Raw genomic sequence first — 13,516 nt, forward strand, 5'->3', positions numbered from 1 at the left:
ACAGAATCACAGAATCACAGAATGTTCTGAGTTGGAAGGGACCCACAAGGATCATTGAGTCCAACTCTTATCCCTGCTTAGGACAACCCCAAAATTTACACCATGTCTCTGAGGGTGTTGTCCAAATGCTTCTTGAATATTGTCAGGCTTGGAGCCATGACTGCTTCCCTAGGGAGCTGTTCCAGTGCTCCACCACCCTTTGAGTGAAGAATCTTTTCCGAATATCCAACCTAAACCTCCCTTGGCACATCTTCCTGCCATTCCCTCAGGACCTATCACTGGTCACCAGAAAGAAGAGACCAGCTCCTCCTCCTTTCCTTGTGAGGAAGCACAGTAAACTGTGATAAGGCCCCCTTCAGTATTTTCTTCTCCAGGCTGAACAGATCAAATTACTTTAGCCGCTCCTCATATAACTTTTCCCGTAGATCCTTCAACAACTCTGTGGCCCTCCTCTGGACACTCTCCAGTAGCTCGATATCCTTTTTATACTGCCATGCCCAAAAGTGCACACAACAGTCGAGGAGGGGCCACACCAGTGTGGAGCAGAGCGGGATAATCACCTCCCTCCATGCCTCCTTCAGTGGCATGTTGTAAAGTTCTTGTTTAATTAATCAGATATTAAGCATTAAAGACCTGGCTTCTGGGTACAAGAACTGTTGTACAACAGCCAAGAACTGTTCAGAGAGCAGAAGAGCCATGGCGTTTGCCATGTCATTTTCCCTCTGGTGCAACTGTTGCATGCTTAGTTGCTAAGGAAAATGAAACATAAGAAGCTGTGGCTTTAACTGCCATTTTGAGGCATATCAGCGTTAAGATAAAAAGAAGTGAGTTCGAAGTAGTAAGCGATCAATCAAGAGTTACAAAATTTGAAAGAGAATCTATTATCTCCCTTCTAGGACCAGATGCAACATGATTTAGATGGCTCTTTCCTTCAATGTTGCTCAGGCTTTTCATCCATGACTGGAGATCGTCTGCATAGTATCTATTGATACGAGACAAGTTTATATGATTTTATAATGCAACACACAAACCGGCTGCAGCAAAACCGATGGATTCATTCTCACAGCCCGAGCACGCGGCCCCCGTAAAAAAAAAATACTAAAAAAAAAAAATCACCACCCCCGCCCTTCCCTGCTCCCCTCGCCGCCGCCATTTTGTGCCGCCGCCGCCATTTTGTGCCGCCGCCGCCATTTTGTGGCGCCCGGGCGGCCCCGAGGGATGGCGGACGGGCGGCCCCGCGGCGGGGCGGAGCGCCTCACGGGAGCGGCGGGAGTTGGGCCGCGCCGAGAGCGGCTCTGGCGGCGGGGGAGGACGCGGTTTGTTACATCTTGGTCAGCTATTGTGTATTTGAATGTAATGCATAGGTTTTGTGGTTTTAGAACTGAAGTGTGGGATTAGCTTGAATAGTAGCTTCTAGCTCGCCTGTGCCTGGATACGGATATAGACAGATCGAGGGCACCCTCAGCGAGTTTGCAAGTGACAGCAAGCTGAGTGGTGCAGGTGTTACACCAGAAGGATGGGCTGTCGTCCCGAGGGACCTGGAGAAGTGGGACTGTGTGAACCTCATGAGGTTCAGTAAGGCCAAGGGCAAGGTCCTACACATGGGTTGGGACAGTCTGTGCTTTCAGTGCAGGCTGGGGGATGATGCGACTGAGAGCAGCCCTGTGGAGAAGGACTTAGGGGTGCTGCTTGGTGAGAATCTCGACATGAGCCGGCAGTGTGTGCTCGCAGCCCAGAAGGCGAACTGTGTCTTGGACTGCATCAAAAGGAGTGTGACCAGCAAGTTGAGGGAGGGGATTCTGCCCCTCTATTCCTCTCTTGTGAGGCCTGACCTGGAGTACTGTTTCCAGTTCTTGAATCCTCAACATAAGGAAGGATATGGAGCTGTTGGAATGGGTCCAGAGGAAGGCCACAAAGATGATGCGAGGGCTGGAGCACCTCCCATATGAGGATGGGTGGAGAGAGTTGGGCTCATTCAGCTTGGAGGGATTTCTTCACTCTCAGGGTTGTGAGGCACTGGCCCAGGTTGCCCAGGGAAGCTGTGGCTGCCCCATCCCGGGAGGTGTTTGAGGCCAGGTTGGATGGGGCCTTGGTCAGCCTGGTTTGGTGAGAGGCGTCCCTGCCCATGACATGGGGGTGGAACTTGATCTTTAAGGTCCCTTTTAAGCCAAACTGATTTATGATTCGAAGATTCTACTTGTGCTTAAGTAAGATTGTTAGCAAGGCTGTGGTTAGGAAGAATGTGAAAGAATCTGACTGTGTTTAATTAAACCAGATAACAGGGACCAGGACCAGATGCAGCCTTGAAGAGGAGCCCAAGGAGTCCAAGAGCATGTGCAAGGAGGGAAGTTGAAGAGTTCCTCTGTGAGGGAGACCTGCAGCCTTCATCCAGAGACCCTGAAGAAGACCCTGAGAAAGCAGAGTGTGTGCCAAGGGGAGGAAACTTCTGTAAATATATTTTGGGAACTAATTATTGTAGAATCATAGAATTGTTTGGGTTGGAAGGGAACTTAAAGATCGTCAAGTTCCAACCCCCTGCCATGGGCAGGGACACATCTCACTAGATAGGGCTGCCCAAGGCCCCATCCAGTCTGGCCTTGAACACCTCCAGGGACGTGGCAGCCACAGCTTCCCTGGGCAACTTGTGCCAGTGCCTCACCGCTCTCGTAGTGAAGAAATTCCTCATGTCTAATATAAATCTTCCCCTCTTCAGTTATTAGCCATTGCCCGTTGTCCTGTCACTACGAGCTTTTGTAAATGGTCCCTACCCAGCTTTCTTGTAGGCCCCCGTCAGGTCCTAGAAGGTTGCTATGAGGTCTACTCGGAGCCTTCTCCAGACTGAGCAACCCCAACTCTCTCAGCCTGTCCTCCTGTGGGAGGTGCTCCGTAGACACACCTATACCAGGAAAAATAAAAAAACATGTTTCCCAGAGTCTATATGAATATGCATATTTAACCAGTATAAAAATCATGGTCCCAAGCCTCAATAATTGCACACACATAAGATGCAGTGATCCCCTGCTTGCCTGGCAGCCACAGTGAGGTGGGTGTGGGTGATGTGGCATTAATGTTATGGTAGCTTCAGTGAATTGAAGCAGCCCTGATTGGTTTAAAGAAGCCAAGGTGTTGCTAGTACAGAATTACTGCATTTTTAGTGCTGTCCATACAAAAAGTGGAATATGTTGACTTAAGCTACAGTGAAGTTGATTCAATTAACTATGTTTATTGAAAGTTAAGGCACTGTTCCTTTTGTGTTCAGTCTGATCTGTGTTGAACAGGTGTGTCTTCTGTGATAACCTCTGCTTGCAGTCTTTCCCCATCTTAAGTGCAGGGTCAGACAGAGAGCTGGAGCCAGGTCCAAATTAGCAGAGATTTGACTGTTGTGAAGTTCATAATAACATTAGTATTATTAAATATTATAAATATAATAGTAATATTAAAATTAGTCCTTGGAAAGTAACAGAATGTGCATAAAATTCCTGGGAAAATTTATCCATGTGCCTGTAAGTGGGAAATACATTCTAGCCCCAGCTCTTGTCTGCCTGCACACAGTCAATAGAGATCACTCTCTTCGTTGTGTTGCCCAGGCCTGATAAAGGATGCTTGCGCTCTATAACTGTAAAATGAGTCTTGGAGAGTTTATTTGCTGGCATTTTCAGTATCACTGTAAACTGTACTGAAAGCAAGATGTCCCCAAACACCCTTACAGTGCTCTGCTTCCACATACTAACTGTAAAATTCTGCTTACCCGTGTGTCTCAAGAGTAGCCCCAGTATTTCCTATAAAAGTAAAATGCCGTATGTTTAGTAGTAAAGGAGTAGAATATTTGGCTATTTACACTAATACATCTCTTTTCAAAGCTGATATACCCCATCGTGTAAGAAACGTGAAAGCTGAACGAACGGTGGGGTGTTGTATGTAACGTGTTCAGTCTTAACTGGCATTAGATTCACTTTTGTTTGTGTCTGTTACAGGTTTCAATAGCTTGTAATTAGCATCATTTGCAAATGAAATGGAAGAGGGCAAGATTGAAGACATCCAAGATATTCTACGACTTAATGTGCAAGGATGTTTATACACAGCCAGGCGTGAGTCTTTATGCCGCTTTAAGGATTCGATGTTGGCATCTATGTTTAGTAGACGCTTTCCTTTGAAAGTGGATGAATCAGGTAAATGTGTTAAAACTGTAAGTATGGCATTCTGATCAAGTTGCTCTGTGGGAAAAACATGCTTTTATATATATTTATGCATTTTATAGTAATTTTTCTTCCCAATCTGCTGAGCATCAGTTGGTTTCTTTAATTCCAGAACATGAAACCATGCATGACTTTATACTTAATGAGTAATTCATCTGAATTCCACAAGACTACTCATGTTTGCAAACATGTGTTTGTACAGTGCTTATCCCTGTCTTGTCCCAGTCCAAGCCATGGCAATGTACTTCTTCATTAGGAATATGGAAATAGATAAAATTGAAGTTGGCAGAGTGTTAGGCATTTAACTTAGACTTGTTTATGACCCCCCCCGTATTCTCTGGATACATCTCACGCTCTCTGTTACATAGGGAGATCTGTGTTTAATCTTTGTTTCAGAATACTTCATTACCCAGTAAGACTACTTTTCTCCACCATGGCTTGATAAGGAAGTTTGGATAAAGCTATTCATGGGTCAAATTTCACACTTGGAAATCCTGCCAAAGTTATGTCCAGTTTAAAGATATGATGGATGAAGAACAGTAATTTCTTGTTTTACGCTTTCGTCTGTTTAAAATACCTGAAACGTTTACCTTTTTTACGAGCAGTGCTTTGCTGTCTTCCTCTGGCAGTGAAGTGGCTATTGCATTCAGCTGTGGATAGTTTGGTCAGGTTCTGTAGTGGTCCTTGAGTGCAACAGGCATAGGAGAGAGAAACAAACAAAAAAGTACTGTAAAACTTGAGCGATATTCAAGGAAGGTCAGTCCAGGTGTGTACTGGAGCTGATGCTGCTTTTGACTCTTTTAAATGCCCTAGATCCAAAATTGAAAATGTCTCTGCAATAGCGATAAAAGATGTATCTGCAGTTAAAATTAGAAATGCACCTAGAATTAGATTCTGGCCTTATAAGTGGAGTTCACTTCCGCTGGGGTTGTATATTGGCATGGTCCTGCACAGACCAGGGCTTTCACTGAAATTCCAAAGAAATGTGTACTGCCCTAAGAATTTTATCTTCACGTAACAAGTATTCCAGAGAAACAAAATAGTAGTTCTGCTAGAACAGAGGAACTAGTCATGGACTAGATTTGCTTAAAAGTTTTTACTTGATGATTTGGTGGAAAGTGACAAGTCTGTCTTTGCTTGCTGGAAGTAATATTTTAAATCATACAATTTATGTTTTCAGGAGCATGTCTAATTGATCGAGATGGAAGTCTGTTTAAATATCTTTTGGATTATCTTCATGGAGAAGTTCGGATTCCTGAAGATGAACAAATTCGAATTGCTCTGCAGGAGGAAGCAGATTATTTTGGCATCCCTTATCCATACAGTCTGTCTGACCATTTGGCTAATGAAATGGAGACTTATTCTTTAAGGTCAAATACGGAGCTTAAAAAGGTCTTGACGTTTCTTATATTTTAAAAGATGTTCTCTTCAATCCATGCCATTCATTAGCATCAGATACTAAAACTACACTGTATGCGAGTTAGCACTTTTTAATCCCTACGTTTAATAACTAGTAAATTCACATTTTTAAGTTAAGAAATCCTAGAGTTGATAATGCAGTCACAGTAGTTAAGAACATCAGCTTTTCCCCATTACTGCAGTACAGCAGCAGTTTAAATTGGACTCTCTTTTACGTACATGGCTGCTATAAAACTCCCATGGTAGGAATGACATTGTTTCGTTCCCTGTTTGGCTTGGAAGTTCACTTGAGATTAGATTTGTGTCCTTCAAGACATTTGGTTGGGGATTTTTTTCAGCTTTACAAATTCATCCTAAAACTTGAAATATAAAATGAACTTTACCTTTTGTTTAGAACAAGAAAGGAGAAAACGATTGTATTATTGTAAATCCCAAGGTTTGTCTGTTTTACAGTACTGTAACTTAAAAGCTCATTCTAATGAACTAACTGGAAATAAACTCATACTACCAGGCACGGCAGTGTTAGCCCTGTTAGTCTTCTATGTTCTCACTAAGCTATTGTTCCATACATTTAATGTTTTCCCTTATTAATTTCTCTTTGGAAAGCATAAAACTTTTTCAGGCTCTTCAGTTTCCATTCTTATTAGGGGTTTGCCATGCCTTTAAGTATTTTTGTTGCTTTTCCATAAATTTCTCCTAATTTTACAGTATTCTCTGGTACCATTAGATAACAATTACTGCACGCATTTTTCTAGATAAAATACGTCCTTGGTTTACTTAAAATACCTAATCAGGGCAGTTAAGAAAGCTTAAATATGAAAGCTTATTCAACTAAAAATATTACATTTTTGTGAATGTTCTGTATTTTGTGTTTTATGGTTTTTTTCAGGCTTTGTTAGATTTCTGCGGTTCTTATGATTTAGTTTGTACCAAGCCCACGGTTTGGGTCCTGCACTACCTCAACACTTGTGGAGCAAGCTGTGAAAGTAAAATTGTTGGTGTGTATGCCACAAAAGCTGATGGGACCGATGCACTTAATAAGGAGCTAGGAACAAAAATTCATAGTAAAAGCATTTACAAAAGGTAAGATGACTGGCAAACATATGAAAGCACTATGAAGTGAGAATGAACACTCACACAGCATAATAATACCTAAATACTTTTATATGTTGTGTTATTATACTACAAATCTGCAAGGAATCAGATGCTTTCCTGCTTCAAAAACCACTGGGTGATACGATGTTCACATTAAGCAGAAAACCAACCAAACAAAAACTAAGTGTGGAATGATCTGTGAGAGTCCACCACAGGTGGCAAGCGTGCAACTGCTGTAAGTTCTCATCAGGTCTTACTTGCTATTCTTAAAATGTCTAAACCATTTAAGATTATGTCCTAATTTAGGACAATATTCACAATAAATACAGTAAGTGAACCCCTGTCCATAAATATTCACAAAATTTGTTGCGATTAATGGGATTGTATTTTGCCGTCTTCAAAGACAGCTGAAAGACATAACACTGCAAAGAACTGAAGATGAAAAGAAATGGGTTTAATTCTTTGAAGGATGTGTACACCTCTACTACACTATTAATGTATTTTTATGACAGTTTTAAGCTATTGGTAGACCTATACTTCTGAACGTTGGTCTTTCTCTTGGTCCCACAGTAGTGTCAGATGTGCACTTCACTCTGTACCTTTGGAAACATGATTAAGATAGGGGTTTTGATATATTATCATCTTTATAATTAAGATGCTTATTTTCCTAAATTTAAGCTGTGTACGTTAATATTTATTCCAAGAGTATTTGAACACATAGTATCAAGTATCTGTCTTCCTACTGTGTTTTTCCTTGAATAAATAGTTCAGATTTAGAGAATTAAATTTTACACCATTAATTCTGAAATTATTCTTTAATGAAGATCTGTTTTTCATGAATAGCCGCTTTTAGCAATAGGTGTTCACAGCATGCAGATCATAGGAGGATGGCTGTTTAGAGCCTCTTCGACAAATTAAAATGAAATTTAAGTAACATTTTCCTTTCTACTTTACAGAACATTTACTATTAAATCCTTAGTTAGGATGTGAAAAGAAGAATTATATCTTTCTTCAGTGTTACATTTTTGAAGACCTAGCTGGATTTGCTACCTAACTGTTACCTTTAAAACAATGTTTCTAGAGAAGCTGGAAATAACATCCAATACATCTGGAGCTATTACTCAGTAGCCGAGTTGGAAAAGATGATGGATGCTTTTTATGCCTGGGAAGGGAGAGGTAGAGTATTAATTTTTTTTCAGTAGTACTTCTTTTTTACAGAAAATGAAGAAAAATACTTGTTGAGTGACTATAATAATAACAGCGTATATTTTCACTCATTCAGTAAGTAACATGTAAAATATCCCATAGTAGTGGCTGTTGGAAAAAAAAAATAAAAAGAGTTGTATGGGGTGTCTGACAAGGTGACATGAATGCGTAGATGTGAGAGGCACCGCACACAAGGGGTGATAGCCTGCGAGAGTTGGGTATTCTGGTGAAGCCCTAGAAATGTGCTGGCTGTGAGCAGTGTTCACATCAGCATAGTTTCAAAGTTGAAATTCCACACAATAAAATGCACGCATTCAGTCAGTTGGGTGCATGCACACATAACATTGGCTGTCCAGTCCAGGTCGTCAATGCGGTGTCCCTTTGAAATGCAGGTGTCAGCTACTGGAGAGCGCCCCAGGAGATGATCGAATGCTGGACTCTTGAGGAGCGCCCGTTGAAAGGCAGTTTGCATCATATGCCTGCAGTTCGTAGGAGGTATGCTGCTTTGCGCAGGTGGCTTAAAAGAGAGCAGAAACACAACACAATACATTTTTTCTTAATAATTTCAGGTTCTTCGAGTAACCTTGAATACTGAGTTTTTTCCGTTTCTTGTGTTGACGCTTTTATAAAATGTCTTGTAATTTTGTAGTGTAGACCTTAACTGCAGGACTGATCTTGCTAGAAAGAGATGACCTTTTTTTTGGCAGCTGGAACTCTATTCTAATTCTACTTCTTCAGCCTTTAAAACATAACTTTAGAGTGGGAAGGAGTAATTTTAAAACTTAGAGAGGAGTATTAATTAAACGGATAGATAACAAAGAAATTTAACTGAAAACTTTAAAAGGTTAACCAATCTTCACATGTGAGATGCCTTCTTTTTTTTTAGAAGGAATTTCTAGAATTTATTCTTTGCAGTTTTTAAGTGATACTTGTGAGTACACCTCTGTTCTCAATATAGTATCATAGAATCATAGAATAACCAGGTTGGAAGAGACCCACCGGATCATCGAGTCCAACCATTCCTATCAAACACTAAACCATGCCCCTCAGCACCTCGTCCACCCGTGCCTTAAACATCTCCAGGGAAGGTGAATCAACCACCTCCCTGGGCAGCCTGTTCCAGTGCCCAATGACCCTTTCTGTGAAGAATTTTTTCCTAATGTCCAGCCTAAATCTCCCCTGGTGGAGCTTGAGGCCCTTCCCTCTTGTCCTGTCCCCTGCCACTTGGGAGAAGAGGCCAGCACCCTCCTCTCTACAACCTCCTGCCAGGTAGTTATAGAGAGCAATGAAGTCTCCCCTCAGCCTCCTCTTCTCCAGGCTAAACAACCCCAGCTCTCTCAGCCGCTCCTCGTAAGACTTCTTCTCCAGCCCCTTCACCAGCTTTGTTGCTCTTCTCTGGACTCGCTCCAGAGCCTATGTTACCTAAAAGCTGCCTTCGCAGGTGCAGCTACAGAGCTGGCCTGAACCACCCTACAGCCACGTTGCTGCTAGACAAGAGGAGTATCCTGCTGACATTCCTTGTCCCTGGCTGCACTGTCATTTCAGCAGCAGCCTCAGAGCTGCATCAGCACAATGATCCATCTGAAAACTCCTATCTTGGCATCCTCCTCATGCCTAATGTTTTTAGATACTGCGTTCTTTGCTTTTCATAGCTTAAATAGGAAGGACTGTGATACTCAATTGCCAAACGGCCTAAATGTATTCCTGAATGCTCCTCTACTACCATTGCCTATTATATCTCCCATCTCTTGGCTTTGATATATCTTCTCCATTCTCTTCACCGTCAAAAAACGCTATGTTCAGGTTTCATCTAAAACTCCTGATGTAATTTAGCGACCCCCGTGAGACTGTCTTGAAATCTTGTACATGAACCTAGTTACTGATCATATTTTATCTGTACTTCATTGCTGGTATTAAAGCACCAAACCTTTGAATGTTTAACCTTTCCTTTTTATTTTGGCAGTACTTAGGATATGCAGACTTTGAGAATACATTCTCATTTACGGCTCTGAGGAAAACCTCCCTGCACTCATTATAGTACTAGGTTCTTTTGCAGGCTTTCTGTTTGAACAGTGTCACCATATACCATTTTCGAAAGAGCAATAATAAGAAATATTGCTCTCATCTGTTGGTTTGGGTTTTTTTTGGTATGAATCCCTGTGGGATTTCACAGATCTCTTAAAATCCAAAATGAAAGTACCCTGCAGAATATCAGTGATTTTGTAGTGCATCTTTTAAGCTGGTCTTTAGTGTCCCTCCCAGTTCATAGCCTGTTTGCAGTACTGACCTGTCAGCTAAATGCTTCTTTATTCCTGACAGTCAGGTGACTTAAAGCTACAGCTTTTCTTTGTCAGCTCAAAATCTACATATAATCTGATTCATACATGTTCTTGCTCCTACTACCAGGTTTTAGTAGTTTTACCTCCTGTAGGAGCCACAACAGAGCCACAGTGTTGACAGCTTTAGTTTTGATACACTTTAAAATGCATTGTTAATGTTACCTGAGTTTAATTTGGTCTCTGTGTTCTTTTTCCTTGGTCCCTCATCTCCAAAGATGATTTTGATTTATATTTACTGATCATCCCTCTGACCTGACCTTGTCTTACTTTTGGTTTGTCGGGTTTCAGGTTTTCTATTAGAAAATCCTGTGCAGCTGTTCTAGCATGACCTGTGTTTCTATGGCATTGTTTATTATTTTCTTGAGGAGTTAAAATCTTCTGGGTGTTGGCATTTTCTTTGCCAACACTGAAAAGCAGCATTTGTGCAGTACTTAAAAATGCAATGAGACTCCACAGAACCTTACATAGGTTCTGTTTTTTTAAAAACAAAATTTTTCTTGAAAGATTATCCATAATCATTTGTATTGAGAAGAAATGGGGGAGGGCGAAGGAAGCAATGTCTTTATTCCTCTTTTCTCCAATTGCATAGTGTGGAACTCTAAATTTTGTGTTAATGTGCAGTTTGGGTCTTAGATTTTTGTACATAAAACTTATCTGACTAGTATTTAGTGGATTTTGGTTTTGATGGAATCTATAGCATTTTAGTATTTGCTCTGTAGAACTCTTCCAGCCTTTTCCCTTGTTGATTTTCACTTAGCAGTTTGTGTACCATATCTCTTACAGTTTTTGATGTGTGATATTCCTTACCTATAGAGGCAATTAGTGGTTCTGTTCATATAAAGGCCAGCCTGAATGCAGCAACGAGCAGTTCAGAACTGTAAATGATATTGTAGTAAGCAGAAATTAAAAGGATTCCAGATTTGTGGATGGCTGTTGCAGATTGTCTGTTTTGTAATAATGTTATAAAAATAATAATTTAGGTACACAGTTTCTTGCTTTAATTGAAGTTTTGTGTTTTACAGACGATTAATTGACTTTACTGAACCAGAAGACTATTTACCGTGTAAAGCAGGTCCCAAGCCAATTAGATTCTCAGGTCCCTCAACAAGTACCCATATCAAAGTCAAGAATTCAGCTTCTATAAAGGTAGCTGCTTGCAGTGCCTCACGTTCTGCAGTGACTCTTAAACGACCCAACAGTGAGAGTCTGACCCTGCCCAGCAATTCCCAGGCGCCCTGTGGAAGGCCGAGTGTTGACAGTGGGACACCGTGTCAAGTGATGATCAAGGTGGCAGCGTCTAGGAAGCCTGGAAGCAACCGTGTAGTCAAGCTGAAGCGAACTCCACTTTTACTGGTGTCACCATCTCAGCCATCTTCTTCTGTGACCAGTAAAACAAGTGAACAGGACAGTGGTCCTGTTGAAATTCCTACCACTTCTGTGGTACTAAACAAGAAAGAACCAGCTGTGTTAGCAGAGACTACGAAACTTAAGAATGATAAAGCGGATGGATAATGTTTGATTCAGTCTGATAAACTGGATAGCTTTGCATCATCTGGTCAGAAAAGAGATCATCATCTCTTGTGGTCATTTATTTGAAGATATGGTAGAAAATATGATGAAAAAGGTTCGTGAAAAGTATAGAGACAAAGTGTTTTAACTGAACGCTCAAGTGTGTTTTCTGCTTTATTTCTAAATATTTTTTAGATGTTGGGAAGGGAGGAAGTAAAGGGATTTAAAAACCCCCTCAAACACAAAGCACGTGGGGTCTCATGTTCCAGTATCTCACACCTGCGTTTTTGTCAGGCTGTACTGGTTCTCATACAGTTGAAACTACAGTTCTTATCCTTGGTTTTCTATCCCTTAGATTACTAGCAATGGTAAATAAACAACTCCAATCTTAATGCATAACCCACGAACAATAATTTCGGAGCACTCAAAGAGGTGCCACTTATTTTCCTAAAAAAAATAAATAATTCTACACTTCAGTTTTGTAACCAGAATCCCACTGGTTCAGATAAATTTAGGCAGCTTGAAATCAGAACGTTAAGAAACTTGAGGCATGTATAAAGCCTTATAGTAATTTGGTTTCTCGAAAGGACAGAATATTGGGTCCCAGGGACAGAACTTAAAAAACTCTGTGATGATGACATCCTCACGAGTATCCGTCACCACCACTTTCTTGCTCCCAGTTGAGATCGGTGGGGTCTAGATCTCTCTTCCTGAGGAGCAATAACAGCTTTAACAGGATATTAACAGAGAAAGATGCTACTTTCTTATGAAATAAATATGCAACTTAGGGAAAACCCAAAACTCTATAATAGCATATAGTGAAATGGTATAGTATAGTGAAAGTAGCCAAATTAATCATATTAAACACAAAGACAAAATCAAGTTGGAAAAAATCTCAATGCAAGTAGAGTGACATTGATCATATTAAACACAAGGGCAGAATCAATGGTTGTGGGAAAAGGTCTGAGCCAGTCTTCATCGTCAGAGGTTATAGCATGGCATGTCAGGGTATGTCCTTGGTCCACGTGGCTCCATGGCTGATCATCCATTTTTTTGTTGTTTGGTTGGTTCTTCCCTAATAAAAGCAAAGGAAAAGAAAACTCAATCCAAGACAGGACCGATTTTAAAAAGAAGGAACAACCCACTGTATATTTTATTTTGTAGTCCTTTCCATGGGCATCAGTGGCTACCCACACATATAGATTAAGTGGGGTTTTTAAGGTAAGGGGGTGCCTCTTTAAATCTGGGAGGCTCACCAGGGCGGGCTGTCCCAGGCAGTATCTTGATTTGCTGAGGAAGAAAGTAGCCGATAAATGCCCTTGTTTGTTTTTTGTGAGCAGTATAAAATAAGCCCATGGGCTGCTTTTTGGCTCGGCTAAGATAACTCCACTAGTTTTCTCAGCCTAGGGGGCTGGTCCCTTTGTCAAAGGTGCTGCAGGCATTTTCTTTACTCGAGTGGGGCTGCTGCTTTTTTGTCAACTGGTGCAGGTCAGATAGGGGCAGGCCCGGCATTAAATATTGGGGAAACCCCTTTCCTGTTCCAGGAGTACGGATCGCAATCACATTCTGCTTCCAAAATCCATTTCCTCCACCCCAGCAAAGTGATGTTTGAATCACAAAGCACAGTGCTCCCTCAAGCTCCTGTGATCCAGCCAGCTCCGTCAGGGCACATGCATTTGCTTTCCCTACAGCAGAGTTTTCAGACTTCTCCCCCTTATCAATAATAATTAGGGATTGGAGTTTAAAATCAGG

The 13,516-nt window shown here is 41.3% G+C and overlaps 1 protein-coding gene across 6 annotated transcripts; it reads left to right on the plus strand.

Annotated features, from left to right (window-relative positions):
• The first annotated feature begins 1,211 nt into the window (after positions 1-1,211).
• KCTD18 (potassium channel tetramerization domain containing 18) lies at positions 1,212-12,832 on the plus strand. 6 transcript variants are annotated; one of them, XM_069861768.1, is made up of 8 exons: positions 1,212-1,353; positions 2,276-2,448; positions 3,975-4,169; positions 5,377-5,588; positions 6,505-6,698; positions 7,792-7,886; positions 8,309-8,411; positions 11,278-12,832. In XM_069861768.1, the coding sequence occupies exons 3-8, from the start codon at positions 4,013-4,015 to the stop codon at positions 11,765-11,767; spliced, it is 1,251 nt and encodes a 416-aa protein (XP_069717869.1). In that variant the 5' UTR covers positions 1,212-1,353; positions 2,276-2,448; positions 3,975-4,012; the 3' UTR covers positions 11,768-12,832. The 6 variants fall into 6 exon arrangements, with proteins under 6 accessions (XP_069717869.1, XP_069717868.1, XP_069717872.1 ...); XM_069861767.1 differs by having other exon boundaries at positions 1,212-1,331; XM_069861771.1 differs by having other exon boundaries at positions 1,212-1,316.
• The last annotated feature ends 684 nt before the right edge of the window (positions 12,833-13,516 follow it).

This window comes from Phaenicophaeus curvirostris, chromosome 7 (genome assembly GCF_032191515.1).
Source record: "Phaenicophaeus curvirostris isolate KB17595 chromosome 7, BPBGC_Pcur_1.0, whole genome shotgun sequence".
In the NCBI taxonomy this organism is placed as follows: Eukaryota; Metazoa; Chordata; class Aves; order Cuculiformes; family Cuculidae; genus Phaenicophaeus; species Phaenicophaeus curvirostris.